A 17,361-nucleotide genomic window follows, 5' to 3' on the forward strand; every position below is an offset into this window, starting at 1 on the left:
ATGAACATGATCCTTGCATGGACGATTTCAAACAAAGTTTGTGATAGTTTACCGATAGTTTCTTAATATGGTTTCTCATCTTAACAATCCCTTCCCTTATGATCAATGGTCCGAACCTTCCTTAGCTTACGTGAGAAACTGAATTGAAGCATAACATCAATTTATGTTTTCCACTTTTTCCTTGTGTATAAAAATGGAATAAAAACTTCGCGCAAAAAGCATTTACAAATGATGAAATAAAAACTTATTTATTTATTGATTTAAGAAACGTAAACAGAGAAACAAAAGTCTAGTAGTCTCGTAATTCCAAAGTTTCACAAAACTCGACATCCTTTCCAAATCCCACCTCAAACATGTACATAAACGCGTTTAGAACATTGTGGTTTGAAATTATTTTCTCAATGTAACTCAAACATGTAACGAAAGAGAGGGGACAAGACAAGAGGGAGAAGATGCTGAGCTTGTGATTTGTGTATGATTTCCGGTTTAGATATGACCGGCCCAATTTTGGGAGCTATCGACTCTAGGCATTTTGGTACCCTCTCTCTTAGTCTCAGCGTCAACCTTGAAGGTTGCACCACACACGTCACCTGAGCTGTCCACTCTCGGCACTGGCTTCAACTCGTTCTTTGGGTGCTCAAAGCTCCTCAATCCACCCGACGACGTAAAGAAACAACCTTCAAACACCAAAAAAAAAGCCATATAATCATTTAGTGAACTGCTGCTCTACAACAATCACACAAACAACCAAAGTCTTGGATCAGATTATCAAAATCTTAATACCTATCTTTCTAATAGGTAAATTCTATTTATCTTAAAAAGAGTCAAAAACATTTGGAGTAAAGTTGGTACCTTTAGGGAAAGGACCATAAGATTTGGCGCAACCTTTCTTCACCATCTCGGTGTTATCAGAAAACACAAGGTGCCCTTCAGCATCGGTTCCCCAGAAGAACGGCACACTCCCATCGGCGTCCTGCACATTGACAACAAGTAAATCAAGTTCCGCGACTTAAACATTGAGATCAAGAATGTATAGCTGCTGGACTTACAGCAGCAGCAAAGACAGTTTTCTTGACGCTATCGAAGAGTATAAACGCAAACTTTCCATGGAAATCTCTAACAACTTTGTCCACAGGGTAAGGACCTCGATCACGTAGTGTCCTGTAAGCCTCAATCACAATGATGGCCTCGTTTGTGATTTTGTTCAGTCCATACTGCTGCTTCAGAAACGGTAGGTTCTCAATGTGTCCTTGGAAGAGACAGAAAATATCATCCACCACAGCAAATAATCTGTCAAATTCAATAGAAACCAAATCACATTACCAAATATACAAAATCAAGAGCCACAGATTACTCTAATCCAGTGTAGATCTTTTCAATCATCTTCTATCGATGAAAAATAGAGTTAAATAGACTCTGTAGTTCCGTATTCCTCCAATAGCTCACAATAATATCATCATCATCATCTAATCTACTTTGTAGAACAATAACATTATCATCATCATCTAATCTACTTTGTAGAACAATAACATTATCATCATCATCATCATCTAGTGGAGCTGTAGAATCTCTAATCCCAGATTCTACCAAAAATCACTAGCTACTGTTATCTCATCATCATCTAATGTAGTTTGTAAAATCTACCGTTACTGTTCATCATCATCATCATCAAGCTATAGTACCAACACAAGCAAGCCAAAAACCATAAATCCTAGATCGCAAGCCAAATAAAGTCAATCCAAGTAAATCTGCAGCAAAATAGCGAATATATCCAACATTATCGCAGATCAAATCAAGAAGATTCCAGAAATAAACAAAATCGAAACCGAAAACATCGGAGATTCAAAATCTACTACTTAGAAATCAAAGAAACAACAAAGATTTGACTAGATCAAGCATATAATCAAAGAGAAGAGGACTTGAAATTGACCTAGGAACACGAGGATCAGGATTATCAAGAGAGTAAGCAACAAATCCAGAAGATCCGAAGTTAAGCGTGACGGAGTTGGGATTCACGGAAGCGAAATGAGTAGCGAGAGATCCATCTTTCAACGCGAAAGCAGACTCAGACGAGTGTGGACTCTGTAAAGCTTCAGGGCTATTCGCCACCGTCTTCTCAAACACAGCGAGCATTTTTCTCAGTGATGATTTTCTCGGGAAAATAAAATTTGCAGAAAGAAGAAAAAAATGGAGCAAACGAGAAAATGATGAGGAAAAAAGTGAAGAAAGACCGGGAAGGCTATAAAGGAATCTTGTAGGATATACGTGATTACTATTTTACCCCTACGTTATTGACACGTGTCGTGATTCAAGAGGATAAGAAAGTTTTGGATATTTTTCTTTTTTCTCAATGAGGTTAATAAAAAAGAGTTAATTAGATGGATAATCATATCTTTAAACGGAATCACAATTATCTGATTTTAAACTTTTGATAAGGCAATGTAGATTGTAAAAATAGTAATTTGTTTGGATAAATAGTAACGCAATTTATAGGAATGTTACTAGTAATTTTTGGAATGTAATAACTATTTTTATGATAAAAAGTTTATAAATTTAGTAGACGTGTAAAATAGGACTTAATTACGTAATTACATTCATTGCAAATGCTGGATATTATTGGTAGTGTAATAATATTAAATAGATAAACGATTTTGAAAACATATCTGAAAAGTATCCATTTTATTATCGTTTGTGTAATATTAGGTGCGTTTGATAATGCAGTATTTATTAGAAAGTTGTCGCTTAATTAGAGAAAATTTTCCTAAGATGGAGGAATTAATTTATTTAGTAGTAACGTATAAAAAAGGCTTTATTTGAGGGAAGAATCTAATGGTACAAATGAGGATAAGATTTATAAAAATAAAGTCATGAAAATGACGTGGCGAGTACGTGCACTCGATTATTAATAATTAAAAATAAAATTAAATCGAGGAAAGCCACATGGGTGATCATAAAAGGCAATATCTCTTAAATAAAAGGTCAATCCAACGGTTCGATTCGTCACGCGCTTCGATCGAAACGTATAACTGACTTAAATTAAAATAATTGTATCGTATTTTAGCTACTTTTTAAAATTGACAGCAATAAAATTTGTGTAAAAATGTAAATACTTTATAGTTAGTGCTCAGGAGAAATAAAATGTTGATAGACGTCTTTGAACAATCAATGGAGTGGAAGGTGTGGCCGAATTAGTCAATTTGTTAACAAATGCCAAGGCCAAATATTTTGTTGGGCTTTTAGTTTGGCCCAAATTGTATACAATGCTTGATGACAAACTCGGAAAAAAAAAGCAAAAAAACAAAAAAAAACCTCTCATAATACATTAGTTTATTATATAAAATGTTCCACTAAATCACACATCTCCTCCTCACTCAACACGAAACCCTTCCAAATTCCTTCACTATCCATTTCAATTTCATCCTCCCCTTGTCCTTGATGCTCCATTGAAGCTATGTGAAGCTCATCACCATAATCAAACACACCTCCACATTGATCATCGATGTCATCACCATACTCTTCTGGCTCAGCTTTAACAAACTTTCCATTATCCTCAACACCATGGCTTGAGATCACCTCTTGCTTTTGCTCTCGATTCTTGATTCCTTGCAGATTACGTTTCCTTAAGCTCTGTAAAAAACTCGGTTTCTTAATCTTCTTTAGCAAGAAATTCATCATCATTTCTTGCTTTACTTCTGTGACTTTCAGTTTCTCTTCCATCAAATGCAGATATGTCTTCACGCTTTCTTGTTTTCGTCGCAGTCTAACCAGTTCTACTTCTAAAGCCATTCTGTCTCTTCGCAGCTCATGGATCTCTCCTTCTAGCGACTGCGTTTGCGTTTGAGATGATGTCTTTCTTCTCTTGATGTTCTTAAGAAGATGCCTCTCTCCCTTCAGAAAATGCTCATTTGCAAATTCCCATCTCTCTGTATCAATCTTCTTAAACCCCTACAGATCATTAAACAAAGATTTAATTTTTAATGAAGATCAAAATAACCAAGACAAAAACTCAAAAGTAGTTACGTACATAAGTATTGAGCTGTCTAACAAAGCTGGAGAAATTATTGTGCTTAAAGCATCTAGGGAGGCAAATTAGGGCAAAAGTCTCTGGTTCCCAAACAATGAAGCTGTTGTTGTCTCTGCTCCATGAAACTATGTTGTTTGTGCTTGAATCCTCCACTATGTTGTATGTTTTCGTCAAGAAAGCCGTTGGTGGCGTTTCTTTGAGACCCTCTAATGGAATTGGAAGGTTATAATCCATTTTGTGAACAAAAAACCTATATAAATTTGAGCTTTTTTAATAAAAAAAGAGAGAGGAGAGAATAGTTGTGATGAATAGCTGAAGCTTGAGGATGCTTTTATGCTGTCTATATTTTTGGGGTTTAATATTTTTGGATAGAAATGTATTGCTTTTGAGTGTTTTGGATAAGTCTATTTATTAGTTATCTTTGATGTGGACAAAGCCGATTTGCTATAAATGGAAATGAGAGATCATAGTGTCATACATTCATTGGAAGATGCTACTTTTGTGTTCTTTTGTCTTCTATGAATATCAGAAAATCTAAAATTTAATTAATCATTATAAATTTAGTGACTATGCTCCAACATTTATAAGCTTCGTTTTCGCCCATGACACGTTGTAGTGAATGCATAGAGATACGTTTCGTGGTTTGTTTGTTTATTCTGAAGTCAGAATGATGGGATTTTTGGTGGAACCCTTTGAAAGATTTGTGTAGAGAACAAGAGTATCCTTTGAAAATTTGATTGATCCTTGATTCAATTGAATTGGGTTGGGGGAAAACCAGATCTAACCACACCAAATCAAACGGTTAAGCACGACACAAGCAGAATTATACATTATATATATATATACAATTAATATATTGATAATGCATAATTTTAAGAAGATTTTGTAAAGAAGAGGTCATTTCAAATATAAGAAAATTTATGCTTTAACTTTTGAAGTACACTAACACTATATAAGTAATAATACTTGAATTACAGTTTGGAAAGCTCAAATAATTTATTCGAAAATCGTAGGGTTTTTTTAGTTATAAATTTCACGTTCGCAGCTGACATTTGTTTTTTAATGATACTTATTAGATAAATACACACTATTTTTTTTATGTATAAAAGCATACATCGCAAAAGTATGTTACAAGAACAACTATCCAGAAGGAGCCGCTGTTTTTATTTTACTGCTTAAGACTAAAGAGTAAACAATACATACAAATTACACAACAAGCATATATTAATATTGTTAATGTGCTTTAACGGTTTCTCCAAACTTGTAGGTTAAGCCGTGGATATACTTTTTCCTAACAGGATGTTCTTCCTGTGGCCGGTTATATGGTGTCCAAACCGGTTCCCCCACGAACAGCCTCATTAGCTGCAAAACCAAACCACCATACATCACAAACCAACAATCAAATCTTTTAACATAAGATATTAAGATGTAATATTTCATTTGCGTATTCATATAAATTAGTAAATTAGTATAGAGACTGAGTTTGGCTTTTTGTACCTTGATGTAGTTGCTGGCGTCGAGTGTGAACCGGTGGTAGATTCCGGCAGGAAGGACAATGAGATCGCCAGGTTGCATCCAGATACGGATCCAACGATCATCCTTGTCCCTAACATCAAAGTAGCCACTTCCTGCTAGGCAGTACCGAATCTCTTCGTCCTTGTGAATGTGTTCTGTGAAAAAGTTCTTCAGCTTTTCTTCGTAGTTGCTGACTTTCTCGGGACACAGATCCAGCAAATCCTAAAATGAAGATTAACCAAAGTAATCATTCTGCTTGAGAAAATTAGTTTATAGCTCATAAGTTACAATGCTACACACCACACAAATAGCTTAATTATTTTTAACGTAAACCAAACGTTTTAATGTTCCCTTAATACTCAATTACAGAGAAGCCTTCTTCCTTAATAAGCTGGTTTCTAAAATGTTTGTAGTCATACTACCCCTTAATGGTTATGCAAGATTATAGTCCTACTGTCCTATGATACATGTTTTTTTTTTTCATGAGATTAGCGTGCAGAGATAACAAGTAAAGGAACTGAAACATCAATAGCCGCTTATGGTGAGCATGAGTTAAAAAAGGGTGATCAGAAAGACATAAGCCGTAGCAAATCCTGTACTCTAATACTCATAAGGCTTCTTTCTTCATAGGCTGGTTTTGTAAGGTTTGAGTACTACCTTCATTATGTAGTCCTACACTCCTACTGTGTCTAGTATATGTCACAATCGTTAATCTCATGAGATCAACATGCAACGATATGCAACAAGTTAAAAAACAGAGACATTCAATTGGCATTTATGATGAGCATGAGTGTTCCTAAGTTAAGAAAAAACAGTGATCAGGAAGAGATAATATGCGTACCATGTAATCGTAACCCCTGTCTTCTCTAATCTTGCTAAGTTCAGAATCATTCTCGTAGTTCTCAGGGTTCAACTTCCAGTACAACACTCCCAACTCTACAAAACACAACAACTATATTTGTGATATTTGCATAATTTATGATTCTGTTAAATCTCATCTTGGGTAAATTTGACCATTTCCTTAGTTTTAAGACGGTTTACGTTTAGTTTCCTCATGTAGAATCACTACTCAATACAATAAAGCATGAAAGATTGATGTTTTTCAAAAGTTGCAAAGTAAGAGTAATTTTTAAGGTAGAGAATTGAAAAGACCTGCCAAGTAATCCAACGAGACGAGTTCTTTCGGGTTACGATGATGAGGAAGTCTCTGGTCCTCATTGCTATCATCCATAAACCATGCCTGCATCAATCAACACTTAAGCCTCAGGGAAAGAAAAAAATCTCAAGAAAAAACTTTTGATTCAATTTTCAATTTCAGCTGCAAAACGGTAAAATCAAATCCCAATTCTCAGTTCTGCCAAAATCAAATCAAATCCCCAAAATAATTCCGAAAGAGCAACGATAATCACTATTGAACGAATCGAGATTCGAAATCAGAATCTAGAACCTATGAATCAGAACTCACCTCGAGAGCCATTAATGATCTTCGTTGTGTAAATGCTTTTTTGATTTCAGACTCATCAGAGTGATGAAGATCAGATAAATAAATGGCTATTTCCTCCGTCGATGATAGCCACGTGTACGATCACTTTAATTCGTATTATTTTCCTTTCTCCTAATTTTTATTAATTCTGGTTTCGAAATTCTAATAATAAAAAATCGTTATTTTTTCTTTTGCACGAAAAAAACAACCGTTTTCGAGCCACAATGATCATGAATGAATAAGACCAAAACATTGGCTCATTTGTATGATATTGTATTTTCTGAGGTTCATATATTTCCATCTGATTTGAACTAGAATGATCTATATTCAGATATATAATTTATATTTCAAACTTGAAATTAGTTTTAACTAGAAAAAAAAAATGTAATCCAAAATCGTACATAGGTATATATATTTTTTTTCCACAAATCGTACATAGGTAATGAGGTAATGTTTAACACTTTAACTTGGGCCGTGTAATACAAATTGGGCCGTTTAACACTTTAAATTAGTCTCGAATGTTATATAATGTTTTTTTTTTTTTTAAATTGGACTAGAGAAAAAGTAGTCTAGTATGAAGTACAAAGCCCATTCCTTGTACCCAGCAACAGCATATCAATTTATTTTTTTGCTAAGAGCATATCATATCATATCAATTTTTTTCTCTTCTATATTTTAATTTTTAATACTTCTTAGTCATAAATCTTTTGACCATTTATTATTAAATTTAATCTGAAACACAAAGTAACTTTCTTACAAAAATTCAAATCTCCAATTATTTTGTTTGAATTTAAATATTTTTTAAAATTCCAAAAAATCTCATATATATAGGATCTGACTTTGTTTAAATATAGAGAAATTTAACTAGACTATAATAAAAAGACTTCATAAAATTTATTACCCAAAATTAGAAAAAATCAGGTTTCAATACTGAAAATAGACTATGAATATATGGCCTTATGATTGTAGTTGTTATATTCCATGCACACATAAGTAATTTCTTTCTATTTGATTTGTTTTTTAAAAAAAAATATTTAGAAGTTTAAATTTAAAGGTCTTATATTTTTTAGAGATGGGACACAAGTTAAATTTATATTCTTTAGAAAATAGATTCTTTTCAACAGACGTTTAATCCAATATCTACATCTGGAAGATTTATCATTACACCAACCCCAATAATATAAGTAATTTAACATAAGTAATTTTTTTCTATTTGATTTTGTTTATGTGCTCTTTAAAATTAACCAAGATTTCAACGGCCATACTTCTTATAACTTTTAATAATATCTCTACTCACCTCATTCTCATGAACCCACCAAACAAAAAAAGTAAAGAAAAGAAAAACTAATAAAGAACAAAAAAAATGTCCTCTTCTTCATCAAGAAACGCCTTTGAAGATGGCAAATACAAATCAAATCTCTTAACCTTGGACTCATCATCTCGTTGCTGCAAAATAACACCGTCTTCTAGAGCTTCACCGTCTCCGCCAAAGCAGCTGTTGGTGGCTACGCCGGTGGAGGAAGGAGATTATCCGGTGGTGATGCTCCTCCATGGTTACCTTCTCTACAACTCCTTCTATTCTCAGCTTATGTTGCATGTCTCTTCTCATGGCTTCATCCTCATCGCTCCTCAGGTTCAATTTCAATTTCCAATCATTACATTAGTTCAGGAACTAATTAGCCACTGAAATTCTTGTTTAGTTTTAGATTCCTATGTGTATTAGTAATTTAGTATAGAAATTATTTTTTGGGGGGTCAAACTAGTGTATAGTTTTTGTTTAATTAGTAAAATGTTATGAGTTATTTTTATGGAAATGGTACTATCGGAATTGTTAAATCCAGTGTATAGTTTTTGTTTAGGGATTTAGTATTAGTGTAGAGTTTAGAAAAATGTAAATTCGCTACAATCTCGTTCCATTCCATTTTGTGCAAATATTGCATGTGACTGACTACTTGGTCCTTTGAGGTTTAGTGTGAATGTTCATGAATATGTAGGTCCATGTATTAAGATATTCTAGTTGAATCCAAAAAAATCATAATAAATACATATACATTGATTTGTTAGGACTTATAGGATTTAGGATTTAGGATTTAACCAAGATGTATCTATAATTCAGCTGGATGCATGGAACACATTATGCCACGTTTAAATTAGTTATTTTTCTGAAACTTTTCTTTTATTATTGTTTGGCTCTTATAAGAACCTTAGACAAGAAGAAAAGTAAGAACAAAAATGCATATCAATGGGTCCACTTGATGTGTTTATCCTGTTTTTGTCTCTAGAGTCTCTCGAATTTCTAATATCAAATGTTAACATTTTATTTTATATGGTTGTAAATCAAATTTCTTGGCTATGTGATATTATAACAGTTATATAGTATCGCCGGACCAGACACAATGGATGAGATTAAATCAACGGCGGAGATTATGGATTGGTTATCAGTAGGACTTAATCACTTTCTTCCAGCGCAAGTAACACCAAACCTATCCAAATTTGCCCTCTCCGGCCATAGCCGCGGTGGCAAAACCGCGTTTGCGGTCGCCTTAAAGAAATTTGGGTACTCCTCGAATCTAAAGATCTCGACATTGATCGGTATAGATCCAGTCGATGGAACAGGGAAAGGGAAACAAACCCCTCCTCCGGTGTTGGCTTACCTTCCAAACTCATTTGACCTAGACAAAACGCCTATACTTGTGATCGGTTCGGGGCTTGGTGAAACCGCTCGGAACCCATTATTCCCACCGTGTGCACCTCCCGGAGTGAATCACCGAGAGTTCTTTCGGGAATGTCAAGGTCCAGCATGGCATTTCGTTGCGAAGGATTATGGGCATTTGGACATGCTTGATGATGATACAAAAGGGATTAGAGGGAAGAGTTCTTATTGTTTGTGTAAGAATGGTGAAGAGAGGAGACCAATGAGGAGATTCGTTGGTGGACTTGTTGTATCATTTTTGAAGGCTTATTTGGAAGGAGATGATCGTGAATTAGTTAAGATCAAAGATGGGTGTCACGAGGATGTTCCCGTTGAAATTCAAGAGTTTGAGGTTATCATGTAAACATAAGTTTTTCTTTAGGGGCTGGTTTTTCTATTGTCAATATCATCAGCTTTTGTTGCTTATGGTTTTACAAACTTATATTGTACAACTCTTTAAGTCACCTCTTTGCTTATGATATTAACCCGATCACATTCACAATACTAGAAGAGTGAACTTTCAAAACCTTTAAAAGAATATCATGTAATTTACATATTCTTCTAATACAAAGATCTTACTTTAAAAATATAAATTAGACAGCTCAGACCCAATATCTCTTCTAGCTAGAAAAAAGGCACACCAAGAAAAATAGATAATACAAATTTGCCCCATTAGTTTCCATATTCATGTGACTTTACCCAAGACTATACCTTAATTCAACATTTATGTTTCCTATCAGAAGCAATGGAAAGAAGCATGGAAACACCTTGTGTCCAAAGATCATATTCCCTTTGGCTTTTGCACTCGAATTCAATCACTCTTTTCTCCACCGTCTTCAGCCCGAAATACCTCAAATTCTCTCCACCCTCGAGCATTTCCCGGCCAGGCCACGCCGGTAATCCCTTAACCAATCCCACCACCACATCTACAGAGATCAATACATCAAAAATTCAGCGACTTAGTGACAAACTAATTTAGTTATAGACCAAAAACTTAAGACTAATGTGAACTGAAAAGGAAAGTGTGTAATAATGGAATTACCATTAGACAAATCCGTTACTTTATTTTGTTTTTTGGTGATTTGTTGAAAGACCAAAAAGAAACAAAGAGACTAGCTAGTATTATTCTAAACAGATTAATTAATCGTTTCATGAAAGTTTGGATCTGTCTTTAACTTTACGATCCAATAGTCTCTTAAACTTCAAAAACTATTCCTAAGTTGGTACCTTTTTGACCTTTTGATCTATTGGATTCCCAATAAAAATACAAAGCAAGAGTAAGAGAGAAGCAAAGCATCACAGTTTCACTCACTCTTTTTCTTCTTTGTGATGGTCCCAGCAACATGTTTGCTCTTAGTCTTCAATATTACCTACCGCAATAAAGATAAAATGCACATTAAAACGATATATATAACATATAGTTTGGTTTCCACAATAAAAGGTCGATACACAAATTAAATTCATGTCACTAAAGCATACTATAATTCCTGTTTTACCTGCTTTGTTCTATTAATGTAGATCGAAACAACTTTCCAATGAAGATCACCTGAAAAATATGGAATGAGTATTTTTAAAAAGGACTAACAAAAATTATGAAATGGTGTATTCAAAAATTACTCAAAATGAACTAAACTGGAAAAACTATAAGACATTAACAAACCTTTGCGGGTGCGTTTAAGCAATTCGCAACCTTTAGCTAGCAATTCTTTACTGCAAATCCCAAGAAAATTATCTACAGGGGCTAACTCGCCACCTCTATAACCACCACCACCGCCTTTTGGTGTACCCTTATCTACAGGAATCACAGCCGCAATGTTCCATACCTCCTTCAATGCTCTTGCCTTTAATTGTGCAGCTCCTCTCAAAGCTACATCACAAAACGAGAATAGGTTAAGTGATTAACCATAACCGTACGTAAGATTTCTAACTAATTCATAGTGGTCAAGGATTGTTTAGGCCTAGACCAAAGTTTGAAAAAGAGTTTAAATCATGGTTGGTCATTGTTACATTTAAATTGACGGACTATACATAGGTTTAGGAAGAACTACTACACTTTTATATTATGGTTCATAATTGAAAGTTTTTAAAATAGAAGGATCAGGTTTTGAGTCTTTTTTGGGTTATATTTTGACATAATCTAAAGACCGGATTCATATACATAAATTTGTATGAACGTAGCAATTTTTAACATTTCACTAACGACATGATCACGTAACGGGAGAAACATACCTGTGGCAGCAGCGGCGGTCAAAGTCATGATATCTCCGGCAGAACGAACGTTAACCGCAGAACTAACAACGGAGGCCAAGTGCTCACGATCAGCTCCCATAATCTCTGCAGCTTCCACACACTTCGCCGCCACCAAAGTCGCGGCAGAAGCCACCGCGGAGTCATTTTTGGCCACTTGCTCGTCAGTTCCAGAACTCGACTGAGAGGCAGTGGCTGCAGCGATAGCAGCCACCGCGGCAGCCACTCCAGCTACAGATACAGCCGCGTGAAGCTGTGCATTTTGTGCACGCGTCTCTTCTCTCTTCTTCTCTCGCCGGTCCTTTAGCCAACGACCAACAGTTTTAGACCCTCCGGCGGTGCCGGGAATGGCTGATGAACCACGTATGTGGCCGTTAAAGGAAGGGCTCACACGGTAGAATTGCTGCATGAATATTTATCATACGTTAAAGTCGGATAATAAGATTATGCGTCAAAAAGATGCAGAACTTCCGTGTTAAAAAAGTAAAATTAATTTACTAGTTGAAACAAGTAAACTAATCATTCTTTATATTTATTGTTGAAGGAATAAAAAGGTGTACCATAAGAGAAAACAATATATTATATAAAATATTTTCCATAATAAAAGGCTGTTGAGATAGACCGTTGTGAATATAAGCCAGCCAATATTTGGGTCCAAAATCATAAATGCTACAAACACAACTATATTCTTTTTCCTAAATTAATTACTAAATCGAATGCGTTTCTCTAATGAAATTAATAACATTAATACAAAAATAGAAATTAAAAATAACTGGATAAGAGACAAATACTGCTAAACTGATAGTGAGTGACAGAGGCTTGGGAAGAAGAGAAAGCCTGAGTTTTGTGTTTCCTCTCTGTTTTTCTTACTCTACTGCTTCTACTTACTTAGACAGCCTTTTCGTTTTGTCAACGTGTTTTTTTTTAATTTAGATTATAGACCCAGCTTTTTTATTCATCTCATAGATTTAACCCACCTAATCTTAATTCTATCACACTAGTGTAACTTTTAACAAACCAGAGGATCAGAAGTCAGAATAATCCACTGATAAAGAAAGGGACTGATCAATTACTAATTAAGAAATATTTCAAATAATTTATTTTTTCCCACAAGATTTTTTAGCTCCTGTTTAGTATTTTCTAAAACCAGTTCAAGAATAAAACTGACCTTAAAGTCGTCGATGTCGGAGGGAGAGATCGGAGGACTGTCGGTGAATGAGCTATGAGAAAGTCTCCCTGATGTTCGTGGCGATGAAATCTCCGGCTAGCACAAAAAACAAAACAAATTAAAATCCGAAAAAAAAAAGTTAATGATTTTCACTATCTTAATACATAGTAACATAGACAAAAATTATGATTCAACGTGACAATATTTGTTAGTAAGATTACTAAAATTGTCATTTGGAAAATAAGTAATAAAACTTTGATTTATTTCTTCCTAAATATAAATACGTATATATCTTTAGATTACTTACTGACTGAGCCATGATACGTTCCATGACCATTAAAGAAGTTTCTGAAGAAGCAAAAGAAAAAGTATTTCCAAGAACGATGCCGTTTTCTTCATCTTCCGGCACCAAAGTGACGTCAGAAGAACCGTTTTGGATCTCCGAGAAACGCATTTGCGGCGGTTGAGAAGTCGGTGGAGACGCGACGACAGCTCTTGAAACTTCAGTAGCGGAAGCACTCCAAGTACGTGACAAAAACTCCATAGAATCTAATGGCGTTTCAGGCGGTTTAAACGTTGGATTTGACCTCCACCATTGTTCTCCAATCGTTTTACTTTTTTGATCCATTATCTAATGAAAGAGAGAGAGAGTGTGTGTGTGTGTTAGAGAGAACGTGGGGAAGTTATGTGAAGCTTTCGTTGTATTTAAAAGCGGTCACGAGAGAGATTTTTAGAGTCGGCGGTTGAGACTTGAGAGGTACAAGTTTTAGCTTACTCTAATCAATCGTACGGTTGGATTTGTTTTGTCGTGATTAGATTAACACGTGGCTTTACCTTAATGGATGATTTTAACTTCTTTAGTTTACACTACTACAGTGATTGGTACTTTCTCTGACGGTCTTGATTATTAACTCCGAGTTAAAGACAAAAAATAATAGAAATGAAAATTCATTAAATTAGTTAGTGGTGAATTACCAGGCTAATTAATTCTAGCTACCATCTAAAGTCTTATGCCCCTATTAAACCTTTAGTTGATTTGTTTTAAAATTAGGAAAATATTTAACTGAAAAATGACAAGGTATAATGAGGTTTTGATTTATTAAAGACCAAAAAAACATATATATCATATTGATCAATTACCTAGATTTTATATACTAAATCTTCTCTTTGATCATTATATATGCACACATTAATATGAAAATTATCACCAATAATTAATTTTACTATTAGGACGTACGGATTCAGAATACTTTTAATATTGGTATGAAGCAATGTGTGTGTTTTTTTAACATGATACCAAGAAATCTAAAAGTTGATCTGGTTAATGTTGATTTGAAGTGTGGTCAACATATCAACAAATTATACATATATAACATTCCATGCATTAAAACTATGAAGTTTAAGAAGAATCATAATCCTAGTTAATGAATTTTACCATCGAACCTCTTTTTATTTATATTTTTCGATGCCCAAATTTAGAGCATATATGATGGTCCTCTTGTTGGAATTACTTTAGATAATAAACATGTAAAAATAGTGGGGAGTGGAATAATGTGCACGTGGAGGCGTGACTGGGGCACGTCATCATATGGAACCACAAATCTAATCTATGTAAGGTTGTGTCCGTGACAGTTCAGAACACTCTTCACCACCTTCTCCTTTCAGCTTTTTGTCTCTTCTTTATTTTCTTTTATTTTTCATTTACAAGAGTAATAATCGAAACTATTCACTCCACTAATTCTTTATTTGAGCTCATACTTTAAAACAGTTCAGAATTTTCATAGTGTAGGCTCCTCAATATTTGATTTAGGTTATTCGATCAAGTTAGACACAATCTTTATATAGTATAGTTTGGACAAACCCAACAAATTGTCTCCTCGATTTCACTAATATTAACGGGAAGCTTTTATGTTTTGTGATTTTCTTTGAAGAATCGAAACATTGTCTTGGCCTTGACGAAAGATGAAACTATTAATATATTATTTATAAGAAAATATGTCATATTTGAACAAAAAAAGATTAGTTTATTAAATGTGGACAAACTATGAGAATGTTTGCAGCCGAAGGTTACTAAACCCAACTAAAGCTCTTTTAGCCTTTTCGGCACGCGGGTTCACATTCAAGTTTCAACACATAAGTGTATATCACATTTTAATTAACCGTAAAAGTACTTATTTGTCACAATTTAAATACATACTGTGAAAAATTAATATGAACTTGATCAAATCATCTTGCGTTTTTGATAGTTTTTTGTGCCAACATTTTAAAACTAAGCAACTTCGAATGTCGACAAATGTCAAAAAATTAGTAAATGTACCAACAAGACAAAACACTCGGTGGGAGATGTAAGCCGGAGCAGATCCAAGGTATCTAAAAAGTAAAAATACACGATTTATCGGAGTCAAAGTAACATACATGGAAGCAAAGCATTCATATTTTGGTTTATCGATTCTGTCATACACATAGTCATAAAATGCGGATACAAATCATGCTCGAAAATGTATTAAACACGTATCCAACGTATGAAATGAGCATGTCGTACACTCCATCACACATTTGGCGAGAACTCTTAAGATTATCGAACTAAGAGCTGCATTATCGAAATGAAATCATCGACCATGTCAAGAACATTATTATCAATTTACGCCAACCATATGCAACATTACCGACACAGGTCAACCGATTCACGTCGACTATGGGCTATTCATTTTTATAAGAAAATCTCAAAACTCTGATAATTTTGAAGATCAGATTTTTGGACCATAAGAAACTGAGAGAACTTAGGCCTCACTCTCCACTTGTCTCCTCTTTGACCTCATTAGAAGGTTTTCAAGAGATTTTTTTTTTTTTACTAAAAGATTTTTCAAGAAATTTATTAACACTTTTTGAAAGAAAAAAAAGAAAAAAAACTTATGTAATCTGCGAGATAAATGAGTCACTCAATGTTTTTTTTTTTTTTTTTTCTGGAGCAAAGAGTCACTCCATGTTAGTTTTGGTTTCCTATGATAATAATAACAAAAGTGACATTTGCCTAATATGGAACAAATAAGCATCAATAATTAAATAGCGGCCCCAAAATCCCTATTTTTGTTCCTTCCTTTGAGGTAATGAGAGGATAGAAAAGACAGAGAAGCTGTGTATGTACGAGTACGAGTGTGTTGGTAGCTATCTTTTTCATCATCAATTTTTCTTAGTTACAAAACAATGTATATGATTTGAAATAATATGAACAAATTGTGTTTATAACTTATATTTTAAACGTATAACTTTGATTAATAACAAAATGAAGATGATGCTAAATGTAATATATTAAAGTGGGTAAAATAGTTAATCAAGTTTTATTATTTTTCTGAACTAACATAAACAAATTGGATACGCTTTTTCCTAAAGACAATCGATAATATTAAGGCTTTGAATGGATGCAACAAATAAAGCGGTCTAATTTGTTTGCGGTCTAGTCCACTTCATTTTTGAAGCGGATAATAAACCGCTGCAAACCAAGTTTATTTGTACGTAAAAACGGTCTGCAGATGGTCCGCTGCGGTTTTCTTCTATTTTTTTGGTCTGTATCACTTAGAACTATAATTGATGAATGATAAATAAAAAGTGGTTTGATCCGTTGACGGTTTTGTCCGCCCCAACCGCTGTAACCATTCAAACCCTAAGTAAAAAGCTATATATGTAGATGGGCCTAGAATATCCCATCACTAGCTTGGATCCTTTTTGGATTTTGCCAAATCCAAAAGGAATTAATAGTGACAAGCTAGCGCCTAGCGGTGGTCTAGTGATGGTGGGGTGTCTTAAAGGAAGTATAGACATGGGGCAAAGGACCATCTATAGGTATTAACCTAAACGATTAAGCCCTTAAAAATCCATTGAAGAAAGTTTGAACAAAGCCTAATAAAATTTCTAAAGGTTTGTATTTTGTAGCATCTGCGGAACATGTCGGTCCACTAAAAAGTGACAAAAAAAACACGAAGTGACATAAACTATTTTTCTCATTCGACTGATAAATATTGGCAAATGAAAAAGTAATGAAAGATTTTACTTGGCAATGTAACCAAAAGAAAATGCAAATTGAAACTCTTTGTAAATGCGATGAGGAATTTCATAAGATCAAGAATGATTTTTTTTTAATTCACTCTATGAATCAACTATCAAGCACAAAAGACGAGTATAGAACAAAGTCACAAACTGAAGTGGATAAAGATAGAAATGAAATAAAAGATAGG

General features: G+C 34.2%; 5 protein-coding genes across 6 annotated transcripts; 1 reads left to right on the top strand and 4 right to left on the bottom strand.

The window, feature by feature from the left end:
• Positions 1-149: 149 nt before the first annotated feature.
• AT5G43830 (aluminum induced protein with YGL and LRDR motifs) lies at positions 150-2,253 on the bottom strand. The gene is made up of 4 exons (NM_123750.4): positions 1,931-2,253; positions 1,050-1,290; positions 853-973; positions 150-677 (listed from the first exon to the last, which is right to left on the bottom strand). Exons 1-4 carry the CDS (start codon positions 2,131-2,133, stop codon positions 487-489), a joined length of 756 nt encoding a protein of 251 aa, NP_199196.1. The 5' UTR covers positions 2,134-2,253; the 3' UTR covers positions 150-486.
• Positions 2,254-3,246: 993 nt separating this feature from the next.
• HSFA6A (heat shock transcription factor A6A) lies at positions 3,247-4,381 on the bottom strand. Its single transcript, NM_123751.2, has 2 exons — positions 4,025-4,381; positions 3,247-3,945 (listed from the first exon to the last, which is right to left on the bottom strand). Exons 1-2 carry the CDS (start codon positions 4,256-4,258, stop codon positions 3,331-3,333), a joined length of 849 nt encoding a protein of 282 aa, NP_199197.1. The 5' UTR covers positions 4,259-4,381; the 3' UTR covers positions 3,247-3,330.
• Positions 4,382-5,025: 644 nt separating this feature from the next.
• ARD4 (RmlC-like cupins superfamily protein) lies at positions 5,026-7,257 on the bottom strand. The gene is made up of 5 exons (NM_123752.4): positions 7,005-7,257; positions 6,692-6,779; positions 6,381-6,475; positions 5,522-5,761; positions 5,026-5,386 (listed from the first exon to the last, which is right to left on the bottom strand). Exons 1-5 carry the CDS (start codon positions 7,014-7,016, stop codon positions 5,258-5,260), a joined length of 564 nt encoding a protein of 187 aa, NP_568630.1. The 5' UTR covers positions 7,017-7,257; the 3' UTR covers positions 5,026-5,257.
• A 1,062-nt stretch (positions 7,258-8,319) lies between these two features.
• On the top strand, positions 8,320-10,232 carry CLH2 (chlorophyllase 2). Its single transcript, NM_123753.3, has 2 exons — positions 8,320-8,655; positions 9,392-10,232. Exons 1-2 carry the CDS (start codon positions 8,386-8,388, stop codon positions 10,076-10,078), a joined length of 957 nt encoding a protein of 318 aa, NP_199199.1. The 5' UTR covers positions 8,320-8,385; the 3' UTR covers positions 10,079-10,232.
• On the bottom strand, positions 9,320-13,839 carry AT5G43870 (auxin canalization protein (DUF828)). 2 transcript variants are annotated; one of them, NM_123754.6, is made up of 7 exons: positions 13,437-13,809; positions 13,130-13,225; positions 11,944-12,364; positions 11,375-11,581; positions 11,211-11,260; positions 11,027-11,084; positions 9,320-10,640 (listed from the first exon to the last, which is right to left on the bottom strand). In NM_123754.6, exons 1-7 carry the CDS (start codon positions 13,755-13,757, stop codon positions 10,432-10,434), a joined length of 1,362 nt encoding a protein of 453 aa, NP_199200.1. In that variant the 5' UTR covers positions 13,758-13,809; the 3' UTR covers positions 9,320-10,431. The 2 variants fall into 2 exon arrangements, with proteins under 2 accessions (NP_199200.1, NP_001331913.1); NM_001344507.1 differs by having other exon boundaries at positions 10,204-11,084; positions 13,437-13,839.
• Between the last annotated feature and the right edge of the window lie 3,522 nt (positions 13,840-17,361).

The sequence above is a fragment of the Arabidopsis thaliana genome, chromosome 5, assembly GCF_000001735.4.
Source record: "Arabidopsis thaliana chromosome 5, partial sequence".
In the NCBI taxonomy this organism is placed as follows: Eukaryota; Viridiplantae; Streptophyta; class Magnoliopsida; order Brassicales; family Brassicaceae; genus Arabidopsis; species Arabidopsis thaliana.